The sequence below is a fragment of the Leguminivora glycinivorella genome, chromosome 7, assembly GCF_023078275.1.
Source record: "Leguminivora glycinivorella isolate SPB_JAAS2020 chromosome 7, LegGlyc_1.1, whole genome shotgun sequence".
In the NCBI taxonomy this organism is placed as follows: domain Eukaryota; kingdom Metazoa; phylum Arthropoda; class Insecta; order Lepidoptera; family Tortricidae; genus Leguminivora; species Leguminivora glycinivorella.
In genome coordinates, this window is record NC_062977.1 from 7,396,188 (window position 1) to 7,417,509 (window position 21,322).

Below are 21,322 nucleotides of genomic sequence, written 5' to 3' on the forward strand. Positions count from 1 at the left end.
TTCCTGTTTACTGTTTTCGGGGGTATTTAAAATTGTTTGCACGCACAGACACGGAACGATAGACTTGGCTTTTTGGGTTTTTGTACCCGTATTAAAACTATCTGCATCACGCACTGCCACGATGCGGGGAGGGGGCATTTCGTGTTACATTTATTGATTCAATCAAACTATCACAAACATACGGTTATTTACTAATATTTCATTTGGCGTTAGTACATCTAGACACGCACTGGGAACGCAAACGGAGTAAATGTGTATTCCGGCTGCCGGAGTACGGTTGGTACATAATAATGGTTAGTGCCTTACTTCCAAGCGTAATAAAGGTACTGGCACGAACTGATGCAATACTTGCATGTTAAAATAGGAGTATCTTATTTTCTCGTATTGTAAACCTTATTCATATTTATGACTAGTTTAGAGGATGGCGATAAGGACGGTCGCTCACTTCGGTGATAGCGATTTAATGATCAAATATTAACTTATAGTTATGTAGTAATTTTGATATCACACTTTAAATTTTGACAAAACGTAATTGCGAGGTTTGGTAAGCGATGGCCAATGAAGCACATACTTGCCACAAAAAATTGACAATAGAGATATATCGTAAGAGAGCGGTACGTAAGGCCGAACCAAACCGAACGCCGTGGCGTATTCCTAATGTGGTTCGGTCTTCACTGCCCTTGAAATTCGTTGCATCGTTACTTGAATACAATGAACCACTCCATAACAACAATAACACGAAGAGCATAAAATAGTAGCATTCAAAAATATCATACAACAATAACAATAAATTTTATTACTTATTTCATTTTATATAGAGCCGTGTAAATATAATTAAGTATAATAGAGAAATAACTTTTCGAACAAAAAGACACATAGTTATTATAATGAATACAGGATAAAAATTTAGTAATAAATAATATTATCAAGCTCGATAAGTTTTTATTATTTCTATACGATTGATATAGGAAGTGAGAAACGATCTAGACTAGCCTAGCTACGGAAAGCTAAATAACAAAACAAGTAAATGTATATTGGTTAGTAGTTACTCATCCTCTAAACTTAGTAATGTGAAATTAACGGCTAGTAAGTAACTTTCTACTACCTACATATTCCTTACCTATCTAGGTGATTTTATTTTACTTATCTAAATAACTTTAAACTCTTAGATAAAAACAAATCTAAATACAGACTGACGATAATACTACGCGACCAACGTCAAATGAAACAACATTGCTTCTAGAATCTAGTTTTAAAATTTAAAAATCAATTTCCATGTAAATTAGAAAACGTTAAGAACTTCCGTTGGATACCCGTTGTAATATTATTGTTGGATAATGTACGAAACAACGTAGACAATGACAAATGACTTTTATTCATTTTATTGTACGAAAGTACGGCGCGGGCGTGTGCCCGTCATTTCGTATGCATGCACTGGGACATAGGAGCCCCTACCACGAGGTATACCTAGTAGTTGAAGGCAAAGTCAAAAATAAGGACAGTTTGATGTATATAGATGCCCATAGTTTATCAATCCGCTGAACGATATCCAATTGGTCTGTCAGTGAAAAGCAAAAAGTGACATGTCCTGATTAAGTTCCTTTGAAAAAACCTAATTGCAGGCACCATTGAAGTTTGAAATGTAATAGCAATGGAAGTATTATCGTCAGCCAATCCTAGGTTCTAATGAAATCGAAACTATCATCTACAGAGCTACATTGAAGAATTCTTGAATATAATTATGGACTACCTATTAATAATACCTACTACAAGGCGCCTAATGCGTCTACTTAAATATTATAGTACCTAACTATTGTATCACCTAATTAGAGAACTAAATGGATACTAAGATATTAAAGTCTATTATTAATATTATTATATATGTATGTCTACGTGTATTAAGTAGTTACGTATCTAAGAAGTTCTGAGAAACTATTTTTAATGTTGTTTTTCATGCAAAAGTGATCATTGCATGGCGCTTACTAAAAGTAGAATAAACTTGTTTGTCATATCTGATGATAAGAGCTATAAAAACAAACATGTTGTTTATTACAAACTTTCATAATATTCGTTTAACAAGCTTCATATACGAGTAGTAAAGTAAAGTATTATTTTATTACACGTTGGCAAATTTTTGGCACACTTTGAAAACTAACGTATATTTAACCACATTTTAACTTCTCGAGAACAGTTTCGCACTCGTGGTAGCACACTATAATTTCACCAAGTTATTTGCCATCGTAGTGCGAACTATGTGTAAACTATGCCCTTGCGACTCTCATCTTTTCTGGCTACCGAGACGATGTATTAAAATGTAAAAGCAGCGAAAATTTCATATTATTTTTTGGAACACCTAGATTGAAAATATGTGCTAGTAAAAATATTGTTATTTATTTTTCCATTATTCCAGTACTTATATTCGTACGTATTCGAGATTAAAATATTAAATATTCCCGTGACAAAGTCAGCATGCTGCACTCTCGGTAAATACGAACGCATGCCATCGATCTCATTATGATTTCAGCAGCGTAATGTAGGTATGTCTGGGGCGTAATTAATTTATTATGTACTTAAATATCGTTGTAGATGACGTTACCAATAAGCCGGCGCGTCGGCGGAGGAATGCTAATGGCCGTAATGGACGTACATTAATTGCGGGCGGTCGCGCGGCGTACGCACGTTGCGGTGGCGGCCCGCGCTCGTCGCCGGTCGCCCGTCGCACGCAACGGCCTGCCGTCGTAGCGTGACGTCGGCCGCTGCCAAGATAATGTTCCTCCTTGCCGAAAATGCCTACCACATACATGTGCGTACATATTTACAATACGCGCTCTTCAAATTTTACCCATAATAAATAAACTTTGTTTCTGTTATAAGTGCTGAACTACACCGTGATCGAATGTCTAAATTGCTACGATAAGACCATTAAATAAAAAGGTTCGTATGGGACACTGTAATTATTGCCCCAGTTCTATTATATTTACAACTGAATGAACGCCTACAATCAGTGTATTCAGTGTCATTTTGTGAGCCAGCCCGTAGAAACGTCTGTCTCGCGTGCCGTAAAACGTTCACTCGAAAGTAATTAACGCGGAACGATTTGTACGACTAATACGAAAGAAAAACCATTCTAAGCGCGGTCACCGACTTTGCTGCGATAGCATCAACCGCCGCCAAGTTCTCCAAACATACCGCAGTCCAACACTGACTGACCACGGTTTACGCGCGATTCTCTCAGTTAGAATTCTCAATTGCCTTCGCATTTCCGGATTCTGTATGCTGGGCGTCGTTGAGAGCAAAAAAGTGTAAAGTCAAAGCTTAGTGGCGCAATTATGGCGGAGCGAAGGCGGCTCAAGCACGGAGTGTGGACAAATAACGAGGAGAGTATTTGTGCAGCTGTGCCCTGCTACGGCATTTATTAGGGAACCCCTATTCGCGCCGTATATCGAATCGTCTATCGACGCGGCTCACTGGCCTAAAAAGTATTGTCAGATTCATGCAAAAATTAACATTCTGGCCTCATTCGAGGGGCTCTACTACCGACCTCAGGAGGACTACGTTTAATTAGTGGAAATTCTTTTTCGTCTCTTCGAGATTTACATAGAAGTCACCGCAAAAAGGACGTCACTTTTTCAGTACTTTTGTTTGAATCTGTTTAAATCTCTTTTAAAAGCTTTTGCTGTTAATGAGGGGTTGGCGATTGTGTGATACTAGTCCGGCGCGAGCGCGGGGGCCTGCGGGCGGGGGCGTGTGGAGCGAAGGCAAACACGGTATTTGCGCTAGAGTGTTTGCACGACGCGTAGCATTTGAGAATCGTTAGGGCGACTCGTCGGTAAACATCGAGCGAGGCGCTCACGATTGGCCGGATTTTCTAGACAAAATTCTGGAGATAAACAATAAACATCATTTCTCAAAACATGGACGTTTTGTAATTGACAGCTTGGCAGATTTATCTCGATGGCTCAGTCATTGTTAAAGGTGTTAAATTGTTAGTAAAGTTGTTAGTGAAAGTTTACACGTATGAAAGGTTTATTTTAGAACAAGTTAGTTGAAATCATAAATTATAAGTAGTCACCACATTATACATATTGAGACAAAAGCTCGGATGCGATTTTAAACCGGGTGCCTAGTTGTAATGACGGGATAGAAGAAAAAAAATCTACGGCAACGATTCGAAATATGTATCCAACGATGTGTACCTAATACTTTATCGTTCGACAAGTGGTCCGTTTAATCTGATATCTGACGCACTTCTCGTTGATCGAGTTACAAAACAGTCGAGATATCAAATGAACCGGGGCCTTGTGTGGCGCGACAGATGGGAGCGAATCGTTACCGTCGGAAGTTAGCGGTTAGTGGAATGCATTGTCGCAGGCGCGAGTTCACAGATGCATGGCGTGTACATTGTAGACGCCGCTCAGTTCGAGCGGATGGTAAGGCAAGAGTGTCGCCAAGTGGTGGTAGTGATTGCCGGACAGTTGGTGGTGCAAGCTCGTCAAGGGATTACCTGCAGGGTATGGCAGCCCGAAGCTAGGATAGCCCGAATAGCTCCGTCCTGCCGCGTAGGCGGCGTATGCTGCGGGGAAACCTGTACAACAAACGGAACACATTAAACAACTGCTTTGTAAAGCTCCACCGTGAGAAGCAAGGGTTAATTGTCAGGTTGCATGCTTTCTTTCAAACTTTTAAATCGATTGTACAAATGTGGCGGCGAATCTTTTCTTGGCCGTTATATTTGAAACTTGTTCTATGTTCCTAAAACTTGTCCCGGTGGCCCAATTCTAAAATAGAGCTGTCTCACTGAAAACATAGGTAAGTGTATCGTACATACTTCATCGTACGACATCGTTTTGGACAATGTCCAGCGGAATATATTTTGTAAACATCGTTTCATGTTGCGCACTGTAAGTGGAGTAACGACGGCTTTATTAAACAACTACGATGCCTAATATTGCATGGCATTAACAACTATCTATGCGTAGGGTTTTACTAAACAAAAGAAAATTACACTATTTTAAAACATGACATTAATACTAAAACAACTATAACAATGGTATAATGGTTTCATTAATATGTAGGTACTAAAAATCTACTTGTTCATCACATTTCCGACATCAACAAAGTCCGGCAAATATAAAATGTAAAATGAATGATGGCCGGACCCGTCCACAGCGGCTGATATGATTACTACACCGGATCGTTTATCATATTATTGCCAATCAAAATAGTGTATCTGTCAGGCTCCGCGATCCATCACGCGGTCGATGGACGTACAGTGCGACAGGCTCATGTTCGATAATTCATTAATTAAATGTACTAACACCTACTAACACTTAAACTGACTTGCCGAGTTAATTATTACTGCCATAATCCATTTCCATAACCCCAATTAGGACAAGTTCATAATTGACATCGAAAAGTTTATCGAGAGGCATAGAGGACGCGTTCATTCCAATGAGAAATGATTTGAGAGATGCGGGACAGCAGAATGAAGTGACTGGTAAAAAAATATGCAGTAGACTTACCGTCAGGAAGAGCACCCAATGACCACATGAAATCTAGAAATGTAAAAACATTTACATAAATCGATCGATTCTTACACTTAGAAATGTGTCAAATTGATATAATAAGAGTTATTTGACATTTATGTGCCGGGAGACACTATTTTGCTTGGCGAAAAGTTTTGCTAACTATTAGGTATTATCAAGACTGATTGTATATAGAACGTTGAGTAATAATTAAGTGTTTAGTGAATGTTTTGAATAGCATTCATTGAAAAGTGTTCCGCCACCGGCTGTATGAACGGTGGCTCAGGGGGTATGTTAGTTATGTCATCAATGATGATAATAGTAGCTAATTTAACATGTTAATCTAATCTACACATTGTTAGTCTAACGCTAAACATGTTAAACAAACAGACGTTTTCAAATATTTTGGAAATGATATTTATTAAACTAGACTACCGATTACTTACTTTAAAAGTTAATACAATTAATTCTATTTGTTAACGAGAGCTACGATCATAATACAAATTCCACTGTATCATTATGACTTTACTGTTTTATAAACAGATAAACAGAAATGTTGAAATAAATCTACACAACTAAATGAAACAAATGATGTACATCTGTTTAGTCATAAATTTATATATAGTATATAATAAATAATAAGAATACTAAATAATGAACATCTATGATATTAAATATTTATCTAAAATTAGGTGACTATAATACACACAAAGATGCTTTTAAGTACGTATACTAAGTTGAAAATCATATCATTATTATGTCATAAGTTAGGTAAGAACAGAGAGTTCCTATATGTCTAAGTGATAGCACAAAACGCATAACATTCACTGATAATACCTCTTGTTTCCATTCATACATAAGTATTTTTCAAAAGCCGACATCAAACTGTAAAGCTATTTATAGTAAAAAGCTAAATAATAAAAATATCAGTTAGGAAAATATGGTTTGTATGTGACTTCACCAAGTATCCGTAAGTACTGGCGCGACTAGACTCTGTGGCTAGAAGGTAAGTTAATATGGATGGACATGTGGCATGGCAAGCTGGCCGAACCAAAAGGCTCTCTCCAAAATGTATATCATATTAAACACTACATAAAAATTTAAAAATACCAGGCTTAGTATTTGTAAAATCTATATGTAAATTAAATCGAATTAAGCGCCTACTACCTGGTAGAAAAATATTGCTCTCTATCTCCCTAAATTTAAAATTGATCCTGCTGCTTCTACTTTATAGTTAGCAAGATGATAATATAATTTTGTATTAATTGAATATCTGAATTCCTCTCTATGACTCTTCTAAATTCTGATTAGTACACAATTCGAAAATCTGCTAACTAACTGATTTACTAATGGCATTACTAAAATAAGACACTTTAAGATATTATCAGTTTCCTTAGAATTATAAACATTGTCGGTTGGAGAGACAGTCGTAGGAATGTAAAGATACTAGGAATACGTAGGAAGTGTGCCGCAACGGAAGAGACAAGCGGAGTGAAATCATCTATGTCAAAATGACTTCAGGGATTTTCAATAAATAAACTTTTTTTACAAAAAATAAAACCGCCTTCAAAAATAAGCGCGTTACAAAACACGGAGAAACTAAAAAGCAAAAAATAATAAACCTTTGAATTTAGATTTCTTATCGTATTGCAATAATCTAAACATCCAAATTATAAACAAATCAATTATTTTTGTAGTCGGTACCAGACCTGTTCGTCGCCTTGCTATTGCCTGTTTGCCCCACCCAACCATATGCAGGCTGGCACCGACTCCAAAAATAATTGATTTGTTTATAATTTGGATGTTTAGATTATTGCAATACGATAAGAAATCTAAATTCAAAGGTTTATTATTTTTTGCTTTTTAGTTTCTCCGTGTTTTGTAACGCGCTTATTTTTGAAGGCGGTTTTATTTTTTGTAAAAAAAGTTTATTTATTTGTTGATTTTTAGTGGTTCCTATTGATATTATACGTATCAGTCCGAATATATGTACACTAGTGAAAGAATTATCCTTTAACTCCTAACCATTGAGGAGTTGACCTTCCATCATCAGCTCAGCCACATAAAATTATTACCATCAGGCGTAAATACTGGTTTACCTTTGAAAAATATACTAAAAACATTACATGTGCCTATAACATTTGAAGAGTTCCCTCGATTTCTCCAGGATCCCATCATCAGACCCTGACTTGGTGCCAATGGGACCATCTCGGGGTTATACCCGTTCGATCAAAAAAAAAAATTTTGAAAATCGGTCCACAATTCTCGGAGATATCGAGGAACATACATACAAAAAAATAAAAAAAAAAAATAAAAAAAAAAACATTCAGTCGAATTGAGAACCTCCTCCTTTTTTGAAGTCGGTTAAAAAGGATGGTGTGGATGTTGCTGGAAAAGGATCGCGGATCAGAGGGGAAGAGCGGCGGGCAGGGTCGCGTGAGTGAGGGGGGAGTAGAGCGCCGGGATGTCCAGCGCGTGGGCACCCAGCAGCTCGGAGACGGAGTAGGCGAGGGGCGGGATGGCGAGCGCGGGGCGCGGAGGCCGGGGCGCGGGGCGCAGCGCGGCGAGCGCGCGGCGGTAGGCGGCCGCGTGCGCCGAGCCCCCGCCGCCCGCGCCCGCGCCCGCCACCAGCAGCTGCGCGGGCGCCGGGAGGGGGTAAGGAGCGTACCGGATTCCGCTGGCACCGGCCACCGCCGCACTGCCTAGCAACTCACCGTACGCGCCGCGACCGGCGGCTCTCGTCTTCGCCAGATTCGCTGGTAGCATAACTTCTTTAGGTTGTGCTTTCTTGCATTCCACCTGAAACAATATATTATAATTTAAACGCTGAGAATAAAACCATTAATTGCTTTTAGAGGGCGGTTAGGACGCTTAACAATTGACTTTATAGAATAGCGAAAATGCTTCCTTGGAGCGAGAGCTTGTAGAATTATGGAAGAAAAGGGGCGACGAAGCCGGTCGACAATCCGTTATGCTTCACGGTTCGACTCACAAATTGAATTTTAATTTGCTTTATCAAGTCAAGGAGCTTATCATTAAGTGCTTATTATACACTACGAGTACTCCGACATATTTTATGAAATCTGAAGTAATTAATTATTAAAACAATATATCTGTAGGAGCTTGTTTACTATAAACTAATAAGTGTTTTGATTCAAATCGAGTTAATTGATAAATACTTCAGAAAAATATGTATTAATTAAATATTTATTATTTAAATATTTATTAATATTTATTTTATGCTTTCGGTGGCGTGTTGATCGGGTCGCCACCTTCCCGAATGGAGGTTGAGGGAGGCGATGACTGAGAGTGAGATACGCGTCATACTTGTGAACGGGTGCTGTTTGTGGAGACAGGTCTGTTCAAGATTAGCTAGTCCACATGTTATGTTAGATCATTTAACTTTACTTTTGAGCGGTATACGAGACACTACATTTGGTTCTTGTAAAATTAAACTTAAGTAAGTAATGTCTTAAGAATGACACAAGAGACCATCACGTTGTCGTTTAATTTAGTTAATTTTAGCTTTTGGACACTTAGAGACTTTATACATCTCTGAGATTTTGATCATATTTTGTTTAAAATAGATTCCTTACTTAAACGATCATGTTGTCGCTTGATTAAGTTAATTTAGTAGGAGGTAGTTAGTTTCGTAGGAGGTAGGGCATATAGCGAATGATATTCCGCTTTGTGTGGTAGGGCACAGCACAGCGGATATCGTCTCGCTCGAATCTAGAGCAGAGCCCAACCGGGGTAGTACCTCCGCCTTACAGAAGACCGCAGCTAAATAGCACTAGACCCTACTCATAGTGTTGTGTTCCTGCCGGTGAGTAAGGCTGCCAGAGCTCAACGAGGGTGCGGTGTGCTGATGACGGGAGGACTTACGGAACTAACTTGTTCCGTCTATTGTCCTTTGAGTCGTCGGCAACCCGAACCCTCCTTAGAACTTGTGTACTCCTTTTTGCTGTGTACTTAACACAGCAAAAGGGAATGTACAGGTTTCTAATGTGGTGGCAACGCGCATGTGACACTGTTTGAGTTACAGGCGTCCATAGGTTACGGTGACCGCTTTACATCAGGCGGGCCGCATGCTTGTTTGCCACCGACGTAGTATAAAAAAAAATAGTTTTTGGACACTTAGAGGCCTTATACATCTCTGAGATTTCGATAATATTTTTTTTGTGAACTTGATTTAATACTTTAATGATTGACAATAAGAGACTACATCTCTTAAAATGTATAATTTAGCTGTTCATTTCCATATTTTTTTGTATGATTTGATAAAGGTTTTTACTTTTTAAATATTTTAATTTTATAAAATTTGACTCTTGGAGACCCTATACATCTCCATGGATTATTTGATTAAGTATAATATCTTTACTTGTAAAATTCAGTCTTTTACAACTTTAAAATTATTATAGATTTCTTTTTTCTTTGTATTTGTTTGTGCTTTCTTTATGTATTAAGTATAGTTAGTAATAATATGACATATAGAGACTTTATACATCTCTAACTCTATATCAGTGTGTAGCTACTTTGTTTATGATTAATATTTTTGGTTGTTAATATTTCTATTAATTTAATTTGTTTAACTTTAATGAATACCTACTCTGTAATGTTGACATGTAAAAGTGCCCCTGTGGCCTATTTGCTGAATAAATTTTTTTTTTTTTAAATCTTTATTTAATAAAAAAGGGGTTTTATCATACTTGATAATGTCACCCCCATTGTTACAAAACTAAATCCTAATTACAAACTTAACGACGCCCAATTCCCAGATTGACCAGCTTGTACAAATCTCTGGCAGTTTTAGACAAAGGAAGCGACAAAATATAGTTATATGTGCCCACATTGAGTAAATTAATGTTATACTTAGTTACAAAATTTTGTCTTTCAGCTTCGTTTCGGACACATTCCATCATGATGTGAGTAGCATCTTCTATTGTCCTGCATTCCGCACAATTTTGTGAATCGCTCTTTCGCATTAAAAAAGCAAAGCTATTAAGTGGAATGTGTCCGGATCGTAGTCTCAGGGCTGTAATGATCTCTAATCTACCCATACCTGATCCTCTAAACCATGGCACTTGGCATAGTTTCTTTTTTAAATTTCGTATCTGTTTGTGCTTTCTTTATGTATTAAGTATAGTTAGTAATAATATGACATATAGAGACTTTATACATCTCTAACTCTATATCAGTGTGTAGCTACTTTGTTTATGATTAATATTTTTGGTTGTTAATATTTCTATTAATTTAATTTGTTTAACTTTAATGAATACCTACTCTGTAATGTTGACATGTAAAAGTGCCCCTGTGGCCTATTTGCTGAATTATTAATTTTGTATTTTGTATTTTATTTTCTAATTACTTTAACTAACGTTAAACATTAAAATTTGATGAAAGTAAGGACGGAGACACGTCGTGTGCAATTTTGGTGGTAAATTACATTTTAATATCAACGAAATAATTAAATTCAGCGCTTAATCGATCCATTAAGTAATTTTAACGAACAAGATAACTCTCTGCAGTGCTTGTATCTCCCCCTCCCGAGGTGGAGGGCAGGAGGCAAGTATAAATTACCCAATCTACGCTAACCCAAACCTTTAGCAATAGAATTTTCGCTACCAAGTAGCATCGTTACAGAAAAGTACATAGGCTTAAATAATGTTAAAGCCAGTAGGATAAATCACTTACTTAACTCTCCCCCGATCCTTCCGAAGTTACGTTCCATTCAAACGCGAGTTTCTACTTGATGAATAGTTATGGTACACCGCTTGACAGACAAGTAAAAAGTTTTCAGTTTCATTTTTCATAGCGGTGCATAATCGCGGTCGTGTAATACATAGAAGTAGGATGACAAAGAACAACTGTCGAATATCAAAAGTGAGACCAAAACTGGACCAATGTCAAGTGTCATTAGGAATATTAAATTCAGAAATTATGTATGATAACGTGAATCATTTGCTTTTCTAACTGTTTAATCCAAACGGAAAGCACTCACTGTGTCATCTTAATACAACTTTGTTGTACTGAAAAGTACGATTAATCCGTGAACTTAATTGAGTAGGCGCGCGTCGTCATCAAAAGTGGTCACGTTTTTTCATTTGTAGTCTGCCTCTTTTGCACTCATAGGATGATCATATACGCGAAAGCTTCTCTTTTGCACACTCCAGCAGTCTTTAAGCGTAAGCGAAATGATAGGTCTGTGGTATATTATGTAGCTGTAGCCGGGCAGAGGCGGTAGGTAAGTCGCGTCCACATTTGTCACGCGGACGTCACGAGCCGACAAATGAAGGCTTTGCCACGCCGTTTGCACACTTTGTGCACTTTGCACAACTTTCTGCGCCGACATGGAACTACGTGCTCTTGCATTAACGCGGTGAAGTGAGTGCGCCGCCGCCGCGATGAGTGTCTCTCCGCCAAGTTTTATGCCTAGATAACGCTGATTAATCAAAACGTTATATTAAAGTTTGTAAGAACTTCCGCTTTAAGTAATAAAACACGTAAGTACATATGCAACCGCAATGATATCTTAAAATATTTTAGACACTCTTGGTTTTGGGTGTTGTTTGACTTAATTATGTAGCATGCAACAAAGTTGCCACATAGAAAAGTTGAACAATAAGCAACAGAGCTAAATCGTTCCGCATCATGAACGGTATTCTTCGATCGTCCGCGACATAAAAATAGTAAGTGTCGCCATTTGTCAGGTCCGATAAAGCTTTACAAATGAACCGGCGCCTACGCCAGTGGCGGCCGCCAGCGCCGGGCCCACCCTCCATTTGTTCCCCAACACGCAACCTAGGGGACATGCCAGATAAATGCCACTCCGTTTTAAAACTAAGACAACACGACTTTTGAGATTTGTTAAAATTTTACGATCCTACTTTGTTTCGTGACCTCGAAACGGAACTTAAGCAGGGAGAATTTGAGCCCAGTGACATAACGGAACTCCCGCAGGTACTACGCAGCATTATTCAGCGGAAAATGATTTAATTTTAAATCTATCTACGATTCGCCGGTATAGCCATGAAGAAAATTCAACCGGGGATCCGACGTTAATTGATGTCGCGTCGCTGGCGGGCGAGCGAGAAACAAAAGCTCACAAACAATTCGCATCGGAGTTCGCAATCCCGATCAAGCGTTCCGAGATCGCGACGCAGTTAAATGACACGAAAAATAACAAAGGTAAATTGTATTTAGCCCCCGCTAGGTAGGCGACGTATCGATCCGACACGGACCGAGTCCTCGACGCTCCCGATGCCGACGCGAAGATGTCGGTTTAACCGAGCGGACTTAAGATCCGCTCCGACGCGCCCTAGCTTAATGCGCCCAACCAGGCTCTCTCGCCCAGAAACTCCGCGCTTCTAATCCCAACGATGTATGAGAAATTTAATTGTTTCGCAGGAAAACGCTGCGCTTTATGCTCCACCACACTCATTGAACATTCGCGTATGAAGGTGAATTAATACGAATCTGAAAGCAGTCATTAAATTTTCGCTCGATTGGTTCTGGTTGAAAGCCTTTTAAGGTAAAACAGTGACGTCAATAAGGTAGGTTGCGAATGATTTGGTCTACCTTTTTGTGAACGTCATTACATACGAAAATTTGAGTAAATAGCGGCACAATAGGGCAGCGTTTTTCGACTTGTTTCGTTAGCATTAAGGGATTACGCGTGAGCTTGCGGAAGCAATCGGGCCCCGGTTGATGTTTTTTTCATTCACCTTTATGGACCTACCATTGAACATAAAAAAGCGTCGAAATAAAAACGGCGAAATAAAATACTCAGGAGTTTTGCGAATAAAAAGCCCTGGGGTGTGTTTAAGTAGATCCAGGACGGAGTCGAATTTTATTAATTCGCGTATTGGCCGTATATTGCGGGGACCGATGAGTTATTGCCGACCTGCTTCTAACGGGGACCTTTGGAATAAAAGAGACTGAGATTGAGACATTCACTGCCAGTGACCCGCTAGACGGATTTTCTGTTCGATGGCGCTTTTCGGTATAAACGGGGAAAACCTTGTTATTGGCTACGCTCGTAGCATTCGTAGCGCGTAGCTCGCACCGTTAGTGCGTTTTCACATTATCCGATCCGATATCGGATGTAGGACCGATATCCCATACATTTAAGCCGCCATCTTTGATTTTTGCCTTTGAAATCCTTCCGACATCCGATATCGGATCGGATAATGTGAAAACGCACTTAGCCGGCAGTTACAATGATCGAAGGAGCTGTCGTAAAACATCGAAGAATTGCGGCTAGTTAGTTCCATTGCATCATGTGTTTTGCAATACTGTAGGTACCAACCAAAGAGGATCGAGTATTATTTTATAGAGAGTTACTGTCGGAGTAAAATGTGTAATCACAGTGCATAGACTGCCATCTCTTGACACAGGCTTAAAACTTTTGAATCTCAGTTTTGACAATTCGGCCCATAATCTTAGCTTGATATGTGTTAAAATGTCAAATATTAATATTAGCGCCATCTAGCCGAGCGTTCCCCAAAGGTGTAACGCCATCTAGGCCACCGTACCTTTTACTGTATGGTACTGAGGTACGTTTTTTAGGGTTCCGTACCAAAAAGGTACAACAGGAACCCTTATGGTGCGACTCTGTCCGTCTGTCTGTCCATCTGTCACATTTGGAGTTACATATGTCTTTAGTACCAACGAAACAAAGTCGTGTGATTGTGGTAGTGATGTGCAAGTTGCGGAAACTTTCCAAAAAATCTTAAATTTCATGAAAAATTCACGAAAGTTTCACGAAAAATAAAGGGAATTTTAATTTATGAAATGGAAAGTTTCCATCCATACAATTGTCCATACAAAGAATGGAAAGTTTCCGAAGTTTTCCTATGTGAAAATTTCAGAAATTTGGAAACTTTTCGTCGGCACATCAGTAGACTGTGGACATTACTTCAGTAGGTACCTGCGTAGCGTAGCGCAAACTAAGAACTTGTAGAATAAAGCAACTTCACCGACTCGAGTACAAGCTCACCGAACCAGTGTACATGTGTGTTGACGTTAACTGCATTTCATAAGATTTCGTATTTGTTTTCTTTTACTAAAATTTCTGTTTCCTTTGAAATTCTTGCGGCGGTCCTCGGGCAACCGGCCAAATAGACAACTTTTATAAAAGGATAAAATATTATGGCCATTCTTAAACGAATATGAATTGGTACACGTTGAAGTGACATTTGATAACTTCTGAGTATACATTTAACTGAAGACTTGGTTGTTTTAACAGACTGAAATATGTGATTTTTAACCCCCGACGCAAAAATGACGGGGTGTTATAAGTTTGATGTGTCTGTCTGTCTGTGTGTGTGTGTCTGTCTGTGGCATCGTAGCTCCCGAACGGTTGAACCGATTTAGATTTCGTTTTTTTTTTGTCTGAAAGCTGAGTTAGTCGTGAGTGTTCTTAGCCACATTTCATGAAAATCGGTCTACTATGTCGCGGTCGGAGGTTTTGTCAAAATTTTAATTTTGTGGTTATATACTTAACATAGAAATAATCTTTCAAACATTTTTATACGAACTTATTTTTTTGGTGCACGACGCACTGATAAAAAGTCAAGGAGCCAGCGTATTCGAGAGTAATGTGGTGCGGGCGAAGCGTACGGAACATACGTGAGATAAACGCAGTCGAGGGGAGGTGCGGAGCCCGGAGGGAGGGGGGGGGGGCTAGATAAGTTTATCAAGGAAACCTCTCGCCTTCGTATTGACAGAGCGCGTCGCAAGCGCCCTGATTGCCGCTAAACGGAAGCCCGAACGTGGGAACCGGGAACAGCCAGGTTTTTGCCAAATACTCGATAAAAATACTAAATACCTATCGACGATAATTTTCGGAGAAGTTTATAAACGCCTGCTAGGAATTTGGAGTATGTGGGTTTTATTTGGAATAGTATTTCAAGCGATGGGAATACAAATAAACATCCTTTTAAGCGTTATCGGAAACTTATTTCTAGTTATGTGTTTTAGTACGCTTGCCAAAGTATAAACAAAGTTTGGTCTTGTTTGTAAGTAGCTTAATTCACGTAAATAACAGTAAAATAATAAGATAAAAGGCATAAACATAAGAATAATATCCATACTAATCCATACTATCCATACTAATATTACAAATGGGAAAGTGTGTGTGTCTGTTTGTTTGTCCGTCTTTCACGGCAAAATGGGGCGACGAATTGACGTGATTATTTAAGTGGAAATAAAGGTATGGAGAGTGACATAGGCTACTTTTTGTCTCTTTTTGCTGCGGGCTAAAGCTAGTCATATTATAAATATGTAAGTATTGATTCTAGTAAATTCAAAGCATTCTAGTAAATTAGGACTCATTTAGACCGCAGCGACGGATTCTATTGCGTTATGTTATACATATATATACGCATAAATACAAGTATGTACAATTTGAGTCAACTAAAAATGAACTTCATTATTCCTTAAAAATTCTCCAGTAGGGCTTGTAGTACATTTCTCTCCAGCCAGTTACGCAAGAGATGATTCACAAATCTCGCGCTCAACAGGTCACAGATAATGAAATAGTCAGCCACCCCAGCCCTTTCCATATTTACCTAACCGTTGTCGGATAAAATAAGACAAGCGCGAGTCGTGAATTTCAGCTCTCAACTCTGTTTACGGAGTGGGGACGGGGGCCCGATCGGCTGTAATGCGAAATTCAAATCAGATATAAGCGATCGACGCTCGGCGCCGATAAGCGGTAACGTTACCTGCAATGCTCCGCTGATAGCCCTCCAGCCAGTCTTATATTGAAGACGTTTTATATGGAAACGTTAAAAATAAATTTAAAATACGATAAGCTGATTTTACGCGCTTAGGTGACCTTAAACGTTTTTAGCGGTGAAATATATTAGATTGGTATTTTTAAGACACGAAATATTAACTTGGTTTTATTAATACATAAATTAAGTATGTAATAACTCAATATTAATGTATGAAATTTCTATAATATCAGTGTCAATTAAAGAAGAACATGTATGTACCTACTAGTAAGAATCACATTAAGTTAAAATCGTGTTATTTACGGGGTATATAGCGTGTTATTTTTATATGCCTAATACTATTGATGTTTTAAATAAGTTAAATTTTACTTAACGATTGACATGTAACCTAATGTTATCAATAAATTTTCATTTTCATTTTCATTTTCATTTTATTATTATCTTTTAAATATATAAAAGAAGAAACTGACTGACTGACTGACATATCAACGCACAGCCGAAACGGCTGGTCCTAGAGATTCCAAATTTGGCACGTAGGTTCCTTATAAGGTGCAGAGGAGCTCTAAGAAAGGATTTTTCATAATTCACATCCTATAGGGACGAAACGGGGGTCCAAAGTTCAACGTTTTAATGAAATTACTTTTAGTACACGGGCGAAGCCGCGGGAAAAATCTAGTATTTTATAAAATTGCGATTGTGAGTGTTTTCATTCGTATCTGTATTTAAATAATCCGCAATAAGCTTAAGCAACAAATTAAAAGTTTATTAAAAGTACCGACTCAGCTGTCTACAACCTACAAAGGCTAAATCACAGGCCTACAGCTGAAATAAACAAAAACAACTTTTTTTATCAGAAAACGATGACGTCAATTACATGTTTCCCGTTATTCCCGTAATTACAATGTTAAAAAATAAAATAAATAAATCATTTATCCAGAAAAAATAACCTGGCTACATTTATTAAGGTGCCCGCCAAACTTTAATAGTTATTTGTTATACAAGGGGGCAAAGTTGTATTTTAACGACGAGTGTGGAATTGAAAAACGAGCAAGTGAAAGGATTCTATAGTTGAACCACGAGCGAAGCGAGTGGTTCGAGAATAGAATCCTGAACTTGCGAGTTTTTTAACACACGAGAAGTAAAATACATTTGTACCCGAGTGTAACACAAAACTTTTCCCCTCACTATAGCGAGGAAACTACAACGCAAAAAATGCGTTTATCACTGCTTCCAGTAGTTCCACAGGTGGTAAATCATCTTTATTACTAGATTCACCTACTTTTATCAATTTTAAAGCAGTTAATTTGACTATATTCAAGGTCAAATTACTTTACCCACTAGTGGATAAAATGCGTTTTTACCCGCTGGTATTAAAGGACAAAACACGTGTTTCCGAGCTAGTGAGGGCAAAAAACAGTTTGTTGGCGGAGACATGCTTTAATATAATTAAAATCGCTGTCAATAGAAATTGTCAACAATGTAAACAAACCATTATATAAAATATCAATATTTTAGCACAATTTTATTATTTTGAAGGTTCAGGATCATAATGTGAGATGAATTGATTAAATAACACATGGATTTAGTCAGTATCTAATGAGTCAGAATGGAAATTAAAGACATTTTGACTACAAGGTTTGTTTACATTGTTCACAAATTCTATTGACGGCGACTTTAAACCTATTTATGAGCTACTAGCATTTGCCCGCGGCTTCGCTCGCGATAGAAAGAGACAAAAAGTAGCCTATGTCACTCTCCATCCCTTTAATTATCTCCACTTAAAAAATCACGTCAATTCGTCGCTGCGTTTTGCCGTGAAAGACGGACAAACAAACAGACACACACTTTCCCATTTATAATATTAGAGGTAGTTTGGATTACAGGAAAGTAGGTTTATTTTTAATGTAATATTTAAATAAATGTAATAGCGCTGGTGGCCTAGCTGTCAGAGCGTTAGACTTTCAATCCGGAGGTCGCGGGTTCGACCCCTGTTCAAAGCTCGTACCAATTAATTTTCGGAACACGTGCGAAATGTTATTTGACATTTGCCAGTCGCTTTTCGGTGAAGGACAACATCGTGAGGAGACCGGTCTAATAGACCGGACAATAAGGCCTAGTTACCCTTACGGCCCAGCCACGACATTGGTCTAAGCGCGACAGCGGTGAGCGGCAGCCATACGTGCGAATGAAAAGTCCCATCGCTGTGTCTCGCTCCAATGTATGGCCGCCGCTCACCGCTGTCGCTCTTAGACCAATGTCGTGGCTGGGCCGTCAGGGTTGGAAGGTCAGATGACAGTCGCTTACGTAAAATAGCTTACGTAAAGTGTCTACGCCAAATCTTGGGATTAGTTGTCAAAGTGGACCCCAGGCTCTCACGAGCCGTGGCGAATGCCGGGATAACGCAAGGATGATTATGATTATGATTTTAATAAATGTAAAATGTATTATGGTTAATAGTTGAGAGGCAGTAGGTGTTGTGGCGTTAAACCGTGAGTATAACTTTAGTTTCCTGTTTGCAACTAATAGCACCTGGGGCCCGCCTATCCCTAACTTCCCCGCTGGTCATGCAATGGTTATATTTCCTGTAAAATTATGTACTATTCTTATCTAATCTATATAATGAATATCAATTATGCTACTGGCCTTCTAACCTAGTTTGATTTGCTTACTGGGTTCAAAACCTGGTAAGCCAAATAAAAAATAAGAATTTATCTCAAACAAGTATTGATATTTGTTTAATTTCTATATGTATCTGTTTATACGAGTATATAATCGTCTACTTTGTTGGTACCATCAAATATTATTTGGTTAGTACTTTTGCTTCAATGAATTTAATATATATTTTATACAGATTATTTTGTCTTATTTCCATACAAAATATTATTACCAGCAACGATGTCGATATTATGAAAGCAACTAATGAATTTGAGTACATTTAATTATATTCCATATACAAATATTATTATTCCATGTATAAATCGATTCGAATACATTCTATCAATTTTCTATGAATGAATAATGTGCTCAAGCCATCCGCGGAAATGAATCCCTTTAAAAACAAACTGAATAAAATCACTTCAAATATTCAACAAATAGCCGGCTATCAGTTACGGCCTCCACATCACAAATTTAGCTCATGTCACATTAATGTTGAATTTCAAATTACAGTGGCATAGTTGCCTTGCGATTCGACGTCATAGAAATGTTAGTTAGGCATTAAATATGGAGGGCGATCGGCTCGCAACATTCTGAGCGAGTGCAGCCCGCGGGGCTATTCTGAGACATCGATCGGAATCGATAGCGATCACGACTTGGAGCCCTCGGCTGACGCTCACTGATTTATTTATTTTTACATTTTACTTGCACTTTTAGGGTTACAGAACGGGAGGTAGCAGTTGAGATTTTGACACACAAAATGCTTAGGAATTGGAACTTTGAATTATTGAAAATGGAAATTAGAGAAATTTATTGTTAGATCGGGTATTTTAAACATAAGTCAATGTTTTACGCGAATGATAAACCTGTTTTTTTATTCAGAAAAGTGGTCAGAAAAAATAGTTATCCAAACAAGATTTAATAAGATTCAATATTCAGGCAAACTTCCAAGTGCATCGAAAAAGCAATTAAAACGAAAGCATAAGTAACAAGCAAAAAATTGGCAAGCACTCAACAGTATTAGCCGTTTGCAATGTAAGTGAACATGATTACCGCGGACTCGTTGCTTCACTAATTCTTATCAAACTTAAGAGGGTACGTACTTGAATGAGTACCCGACACTTTAACGACGATTATTCTTCTAAAATGCATAAGTAATGAAATTTAGAATAAGCATTAGCAGCGGACTTTCATTGATGGGTATAAAAGTATTTCCATGTATAAATTGAAATGCCCCGGGAATGAATTCCTCGATGAAATTCAAATAAAACTGCTCGGATTCGTTGCAGTACCTGCATTAGCCAATAAAAGGTACTCGTTTGTGAATGCAATGCTTAATTGATACATATTGGTGCAAGCGGTAATTGAATTCAAATTACAGTTATTTGTTTTCCTTTGGTGCGAGTCTTGAAATATTGTGCAGGTGACGTAAGATTTTAATGAAGGTGATATTCCAGGAGCCCGCACTCGGGTGAAGTTTACGCCGTAGGTACCTACATATCAGCTGCAGCAATTAGTTGGCAGTAATTAAGTAGGTTAGAGCCGGCGCCGCCGGCGTGGCTTGTCAGCCGGTGCCGACTAGATTAAGGTCTGAGGCACGTGGTCTCACCGCTCGTAACTTGTTTTGCATGAATCTGTACGCGACTTTCATATGACTCCCGCAGGAGTCTCCGCTCAGCACCTCTAATGTAAATGAAATTGTGCGCAAGAACCAAGAAACAAAGCAGGGCTTCTTGCCCGCTATTTATCGCCGCTCGCGTCTCCTAACTCCCACGTAATGGGAATGTGGAGACGCCGAGCGCAGTAATGAACCGGCCTGCCCTAACGTATGGCCTTTATTGATGACGCCCGCGCCCTCAACACTCTCGCTACTTTATTGTCTCGCTACGCAGCGACACCGTTTCAATTACGCGCGGCTTCTTACAATACTTTATGGTGATTGAATAATTTGTCGCGAGCGCCGGTTCGATTCAGTCGCCTACCATAATACAGAGTCATTAGGTAGTGCGCGATTGTTGAAGTTCCAGCCGTGTCGGCCGTCCTTTACAAATGGGGCATGCAAGTGTAGGCGTGTAGGGATAGGCATGGGAGGTTCGTGTGTGCGATGCCGTGCACCACCTGTGATTAATTAATTTTCTTTCACGCTTCGAATTTAAGTCGCAATCGTTAACGGCAGGAAAGGCCTGTTGAGCCATAATTTACGTCTTCGCGTTCGACTGGAGTTGGTCGCGTCATTTGGAAATTGCGTGCCGGTTCCCTTATAACCATTAAATTTATATTGTACGTACATAGGAAATTAGGCAGTTGTTCAAATAGTGACTGCCGTGAGATTAGAATCGAACTTGTAAATTTTCGTTAAAAAGGTTCGAGTATATACAGATCAATATTGTAACTCTAAATTTC

General features: G+C 38.7%; 1 protein-coding gene across 4 annotated transcripts in view; it reads right to left on the reverse strand.

Moving 5' to 3' along the window:
- The window catches only part of LOC125227931 (RNA-binding protein Musashi homolog Rbp6), an 827,229-nt gene that overhangs the window by 19,899 nt on the left and 786,008 nt on the right, over positions 1-21,322 (reverse strand). For 2 of the 4 annotated variants that reach the window (XM_048132338.1, XM_048132340.1), the window contains exons 9-11: positions 8,240-8,324; positions 5,523-5,555; positions 4,505-4,585 (exon numbers count right to left, since the gene is read on the reverse strand). In XM_048132338.1, the coding sequence (XP_047988295.1) occupies positions 4,505-4,585; positions 5,523-5,555; positions 8,240-8,324 (199 nt within the window). The remainder of the gene's footprint in view (positions 1-4,504; positions 4,586-5,522; positions 5,556-8,239; positions 8,325-21,322) is intronic. The other 2 variants (XM_048132341.1, XM_048132339.1) reach the window with 1 other exon arrangement.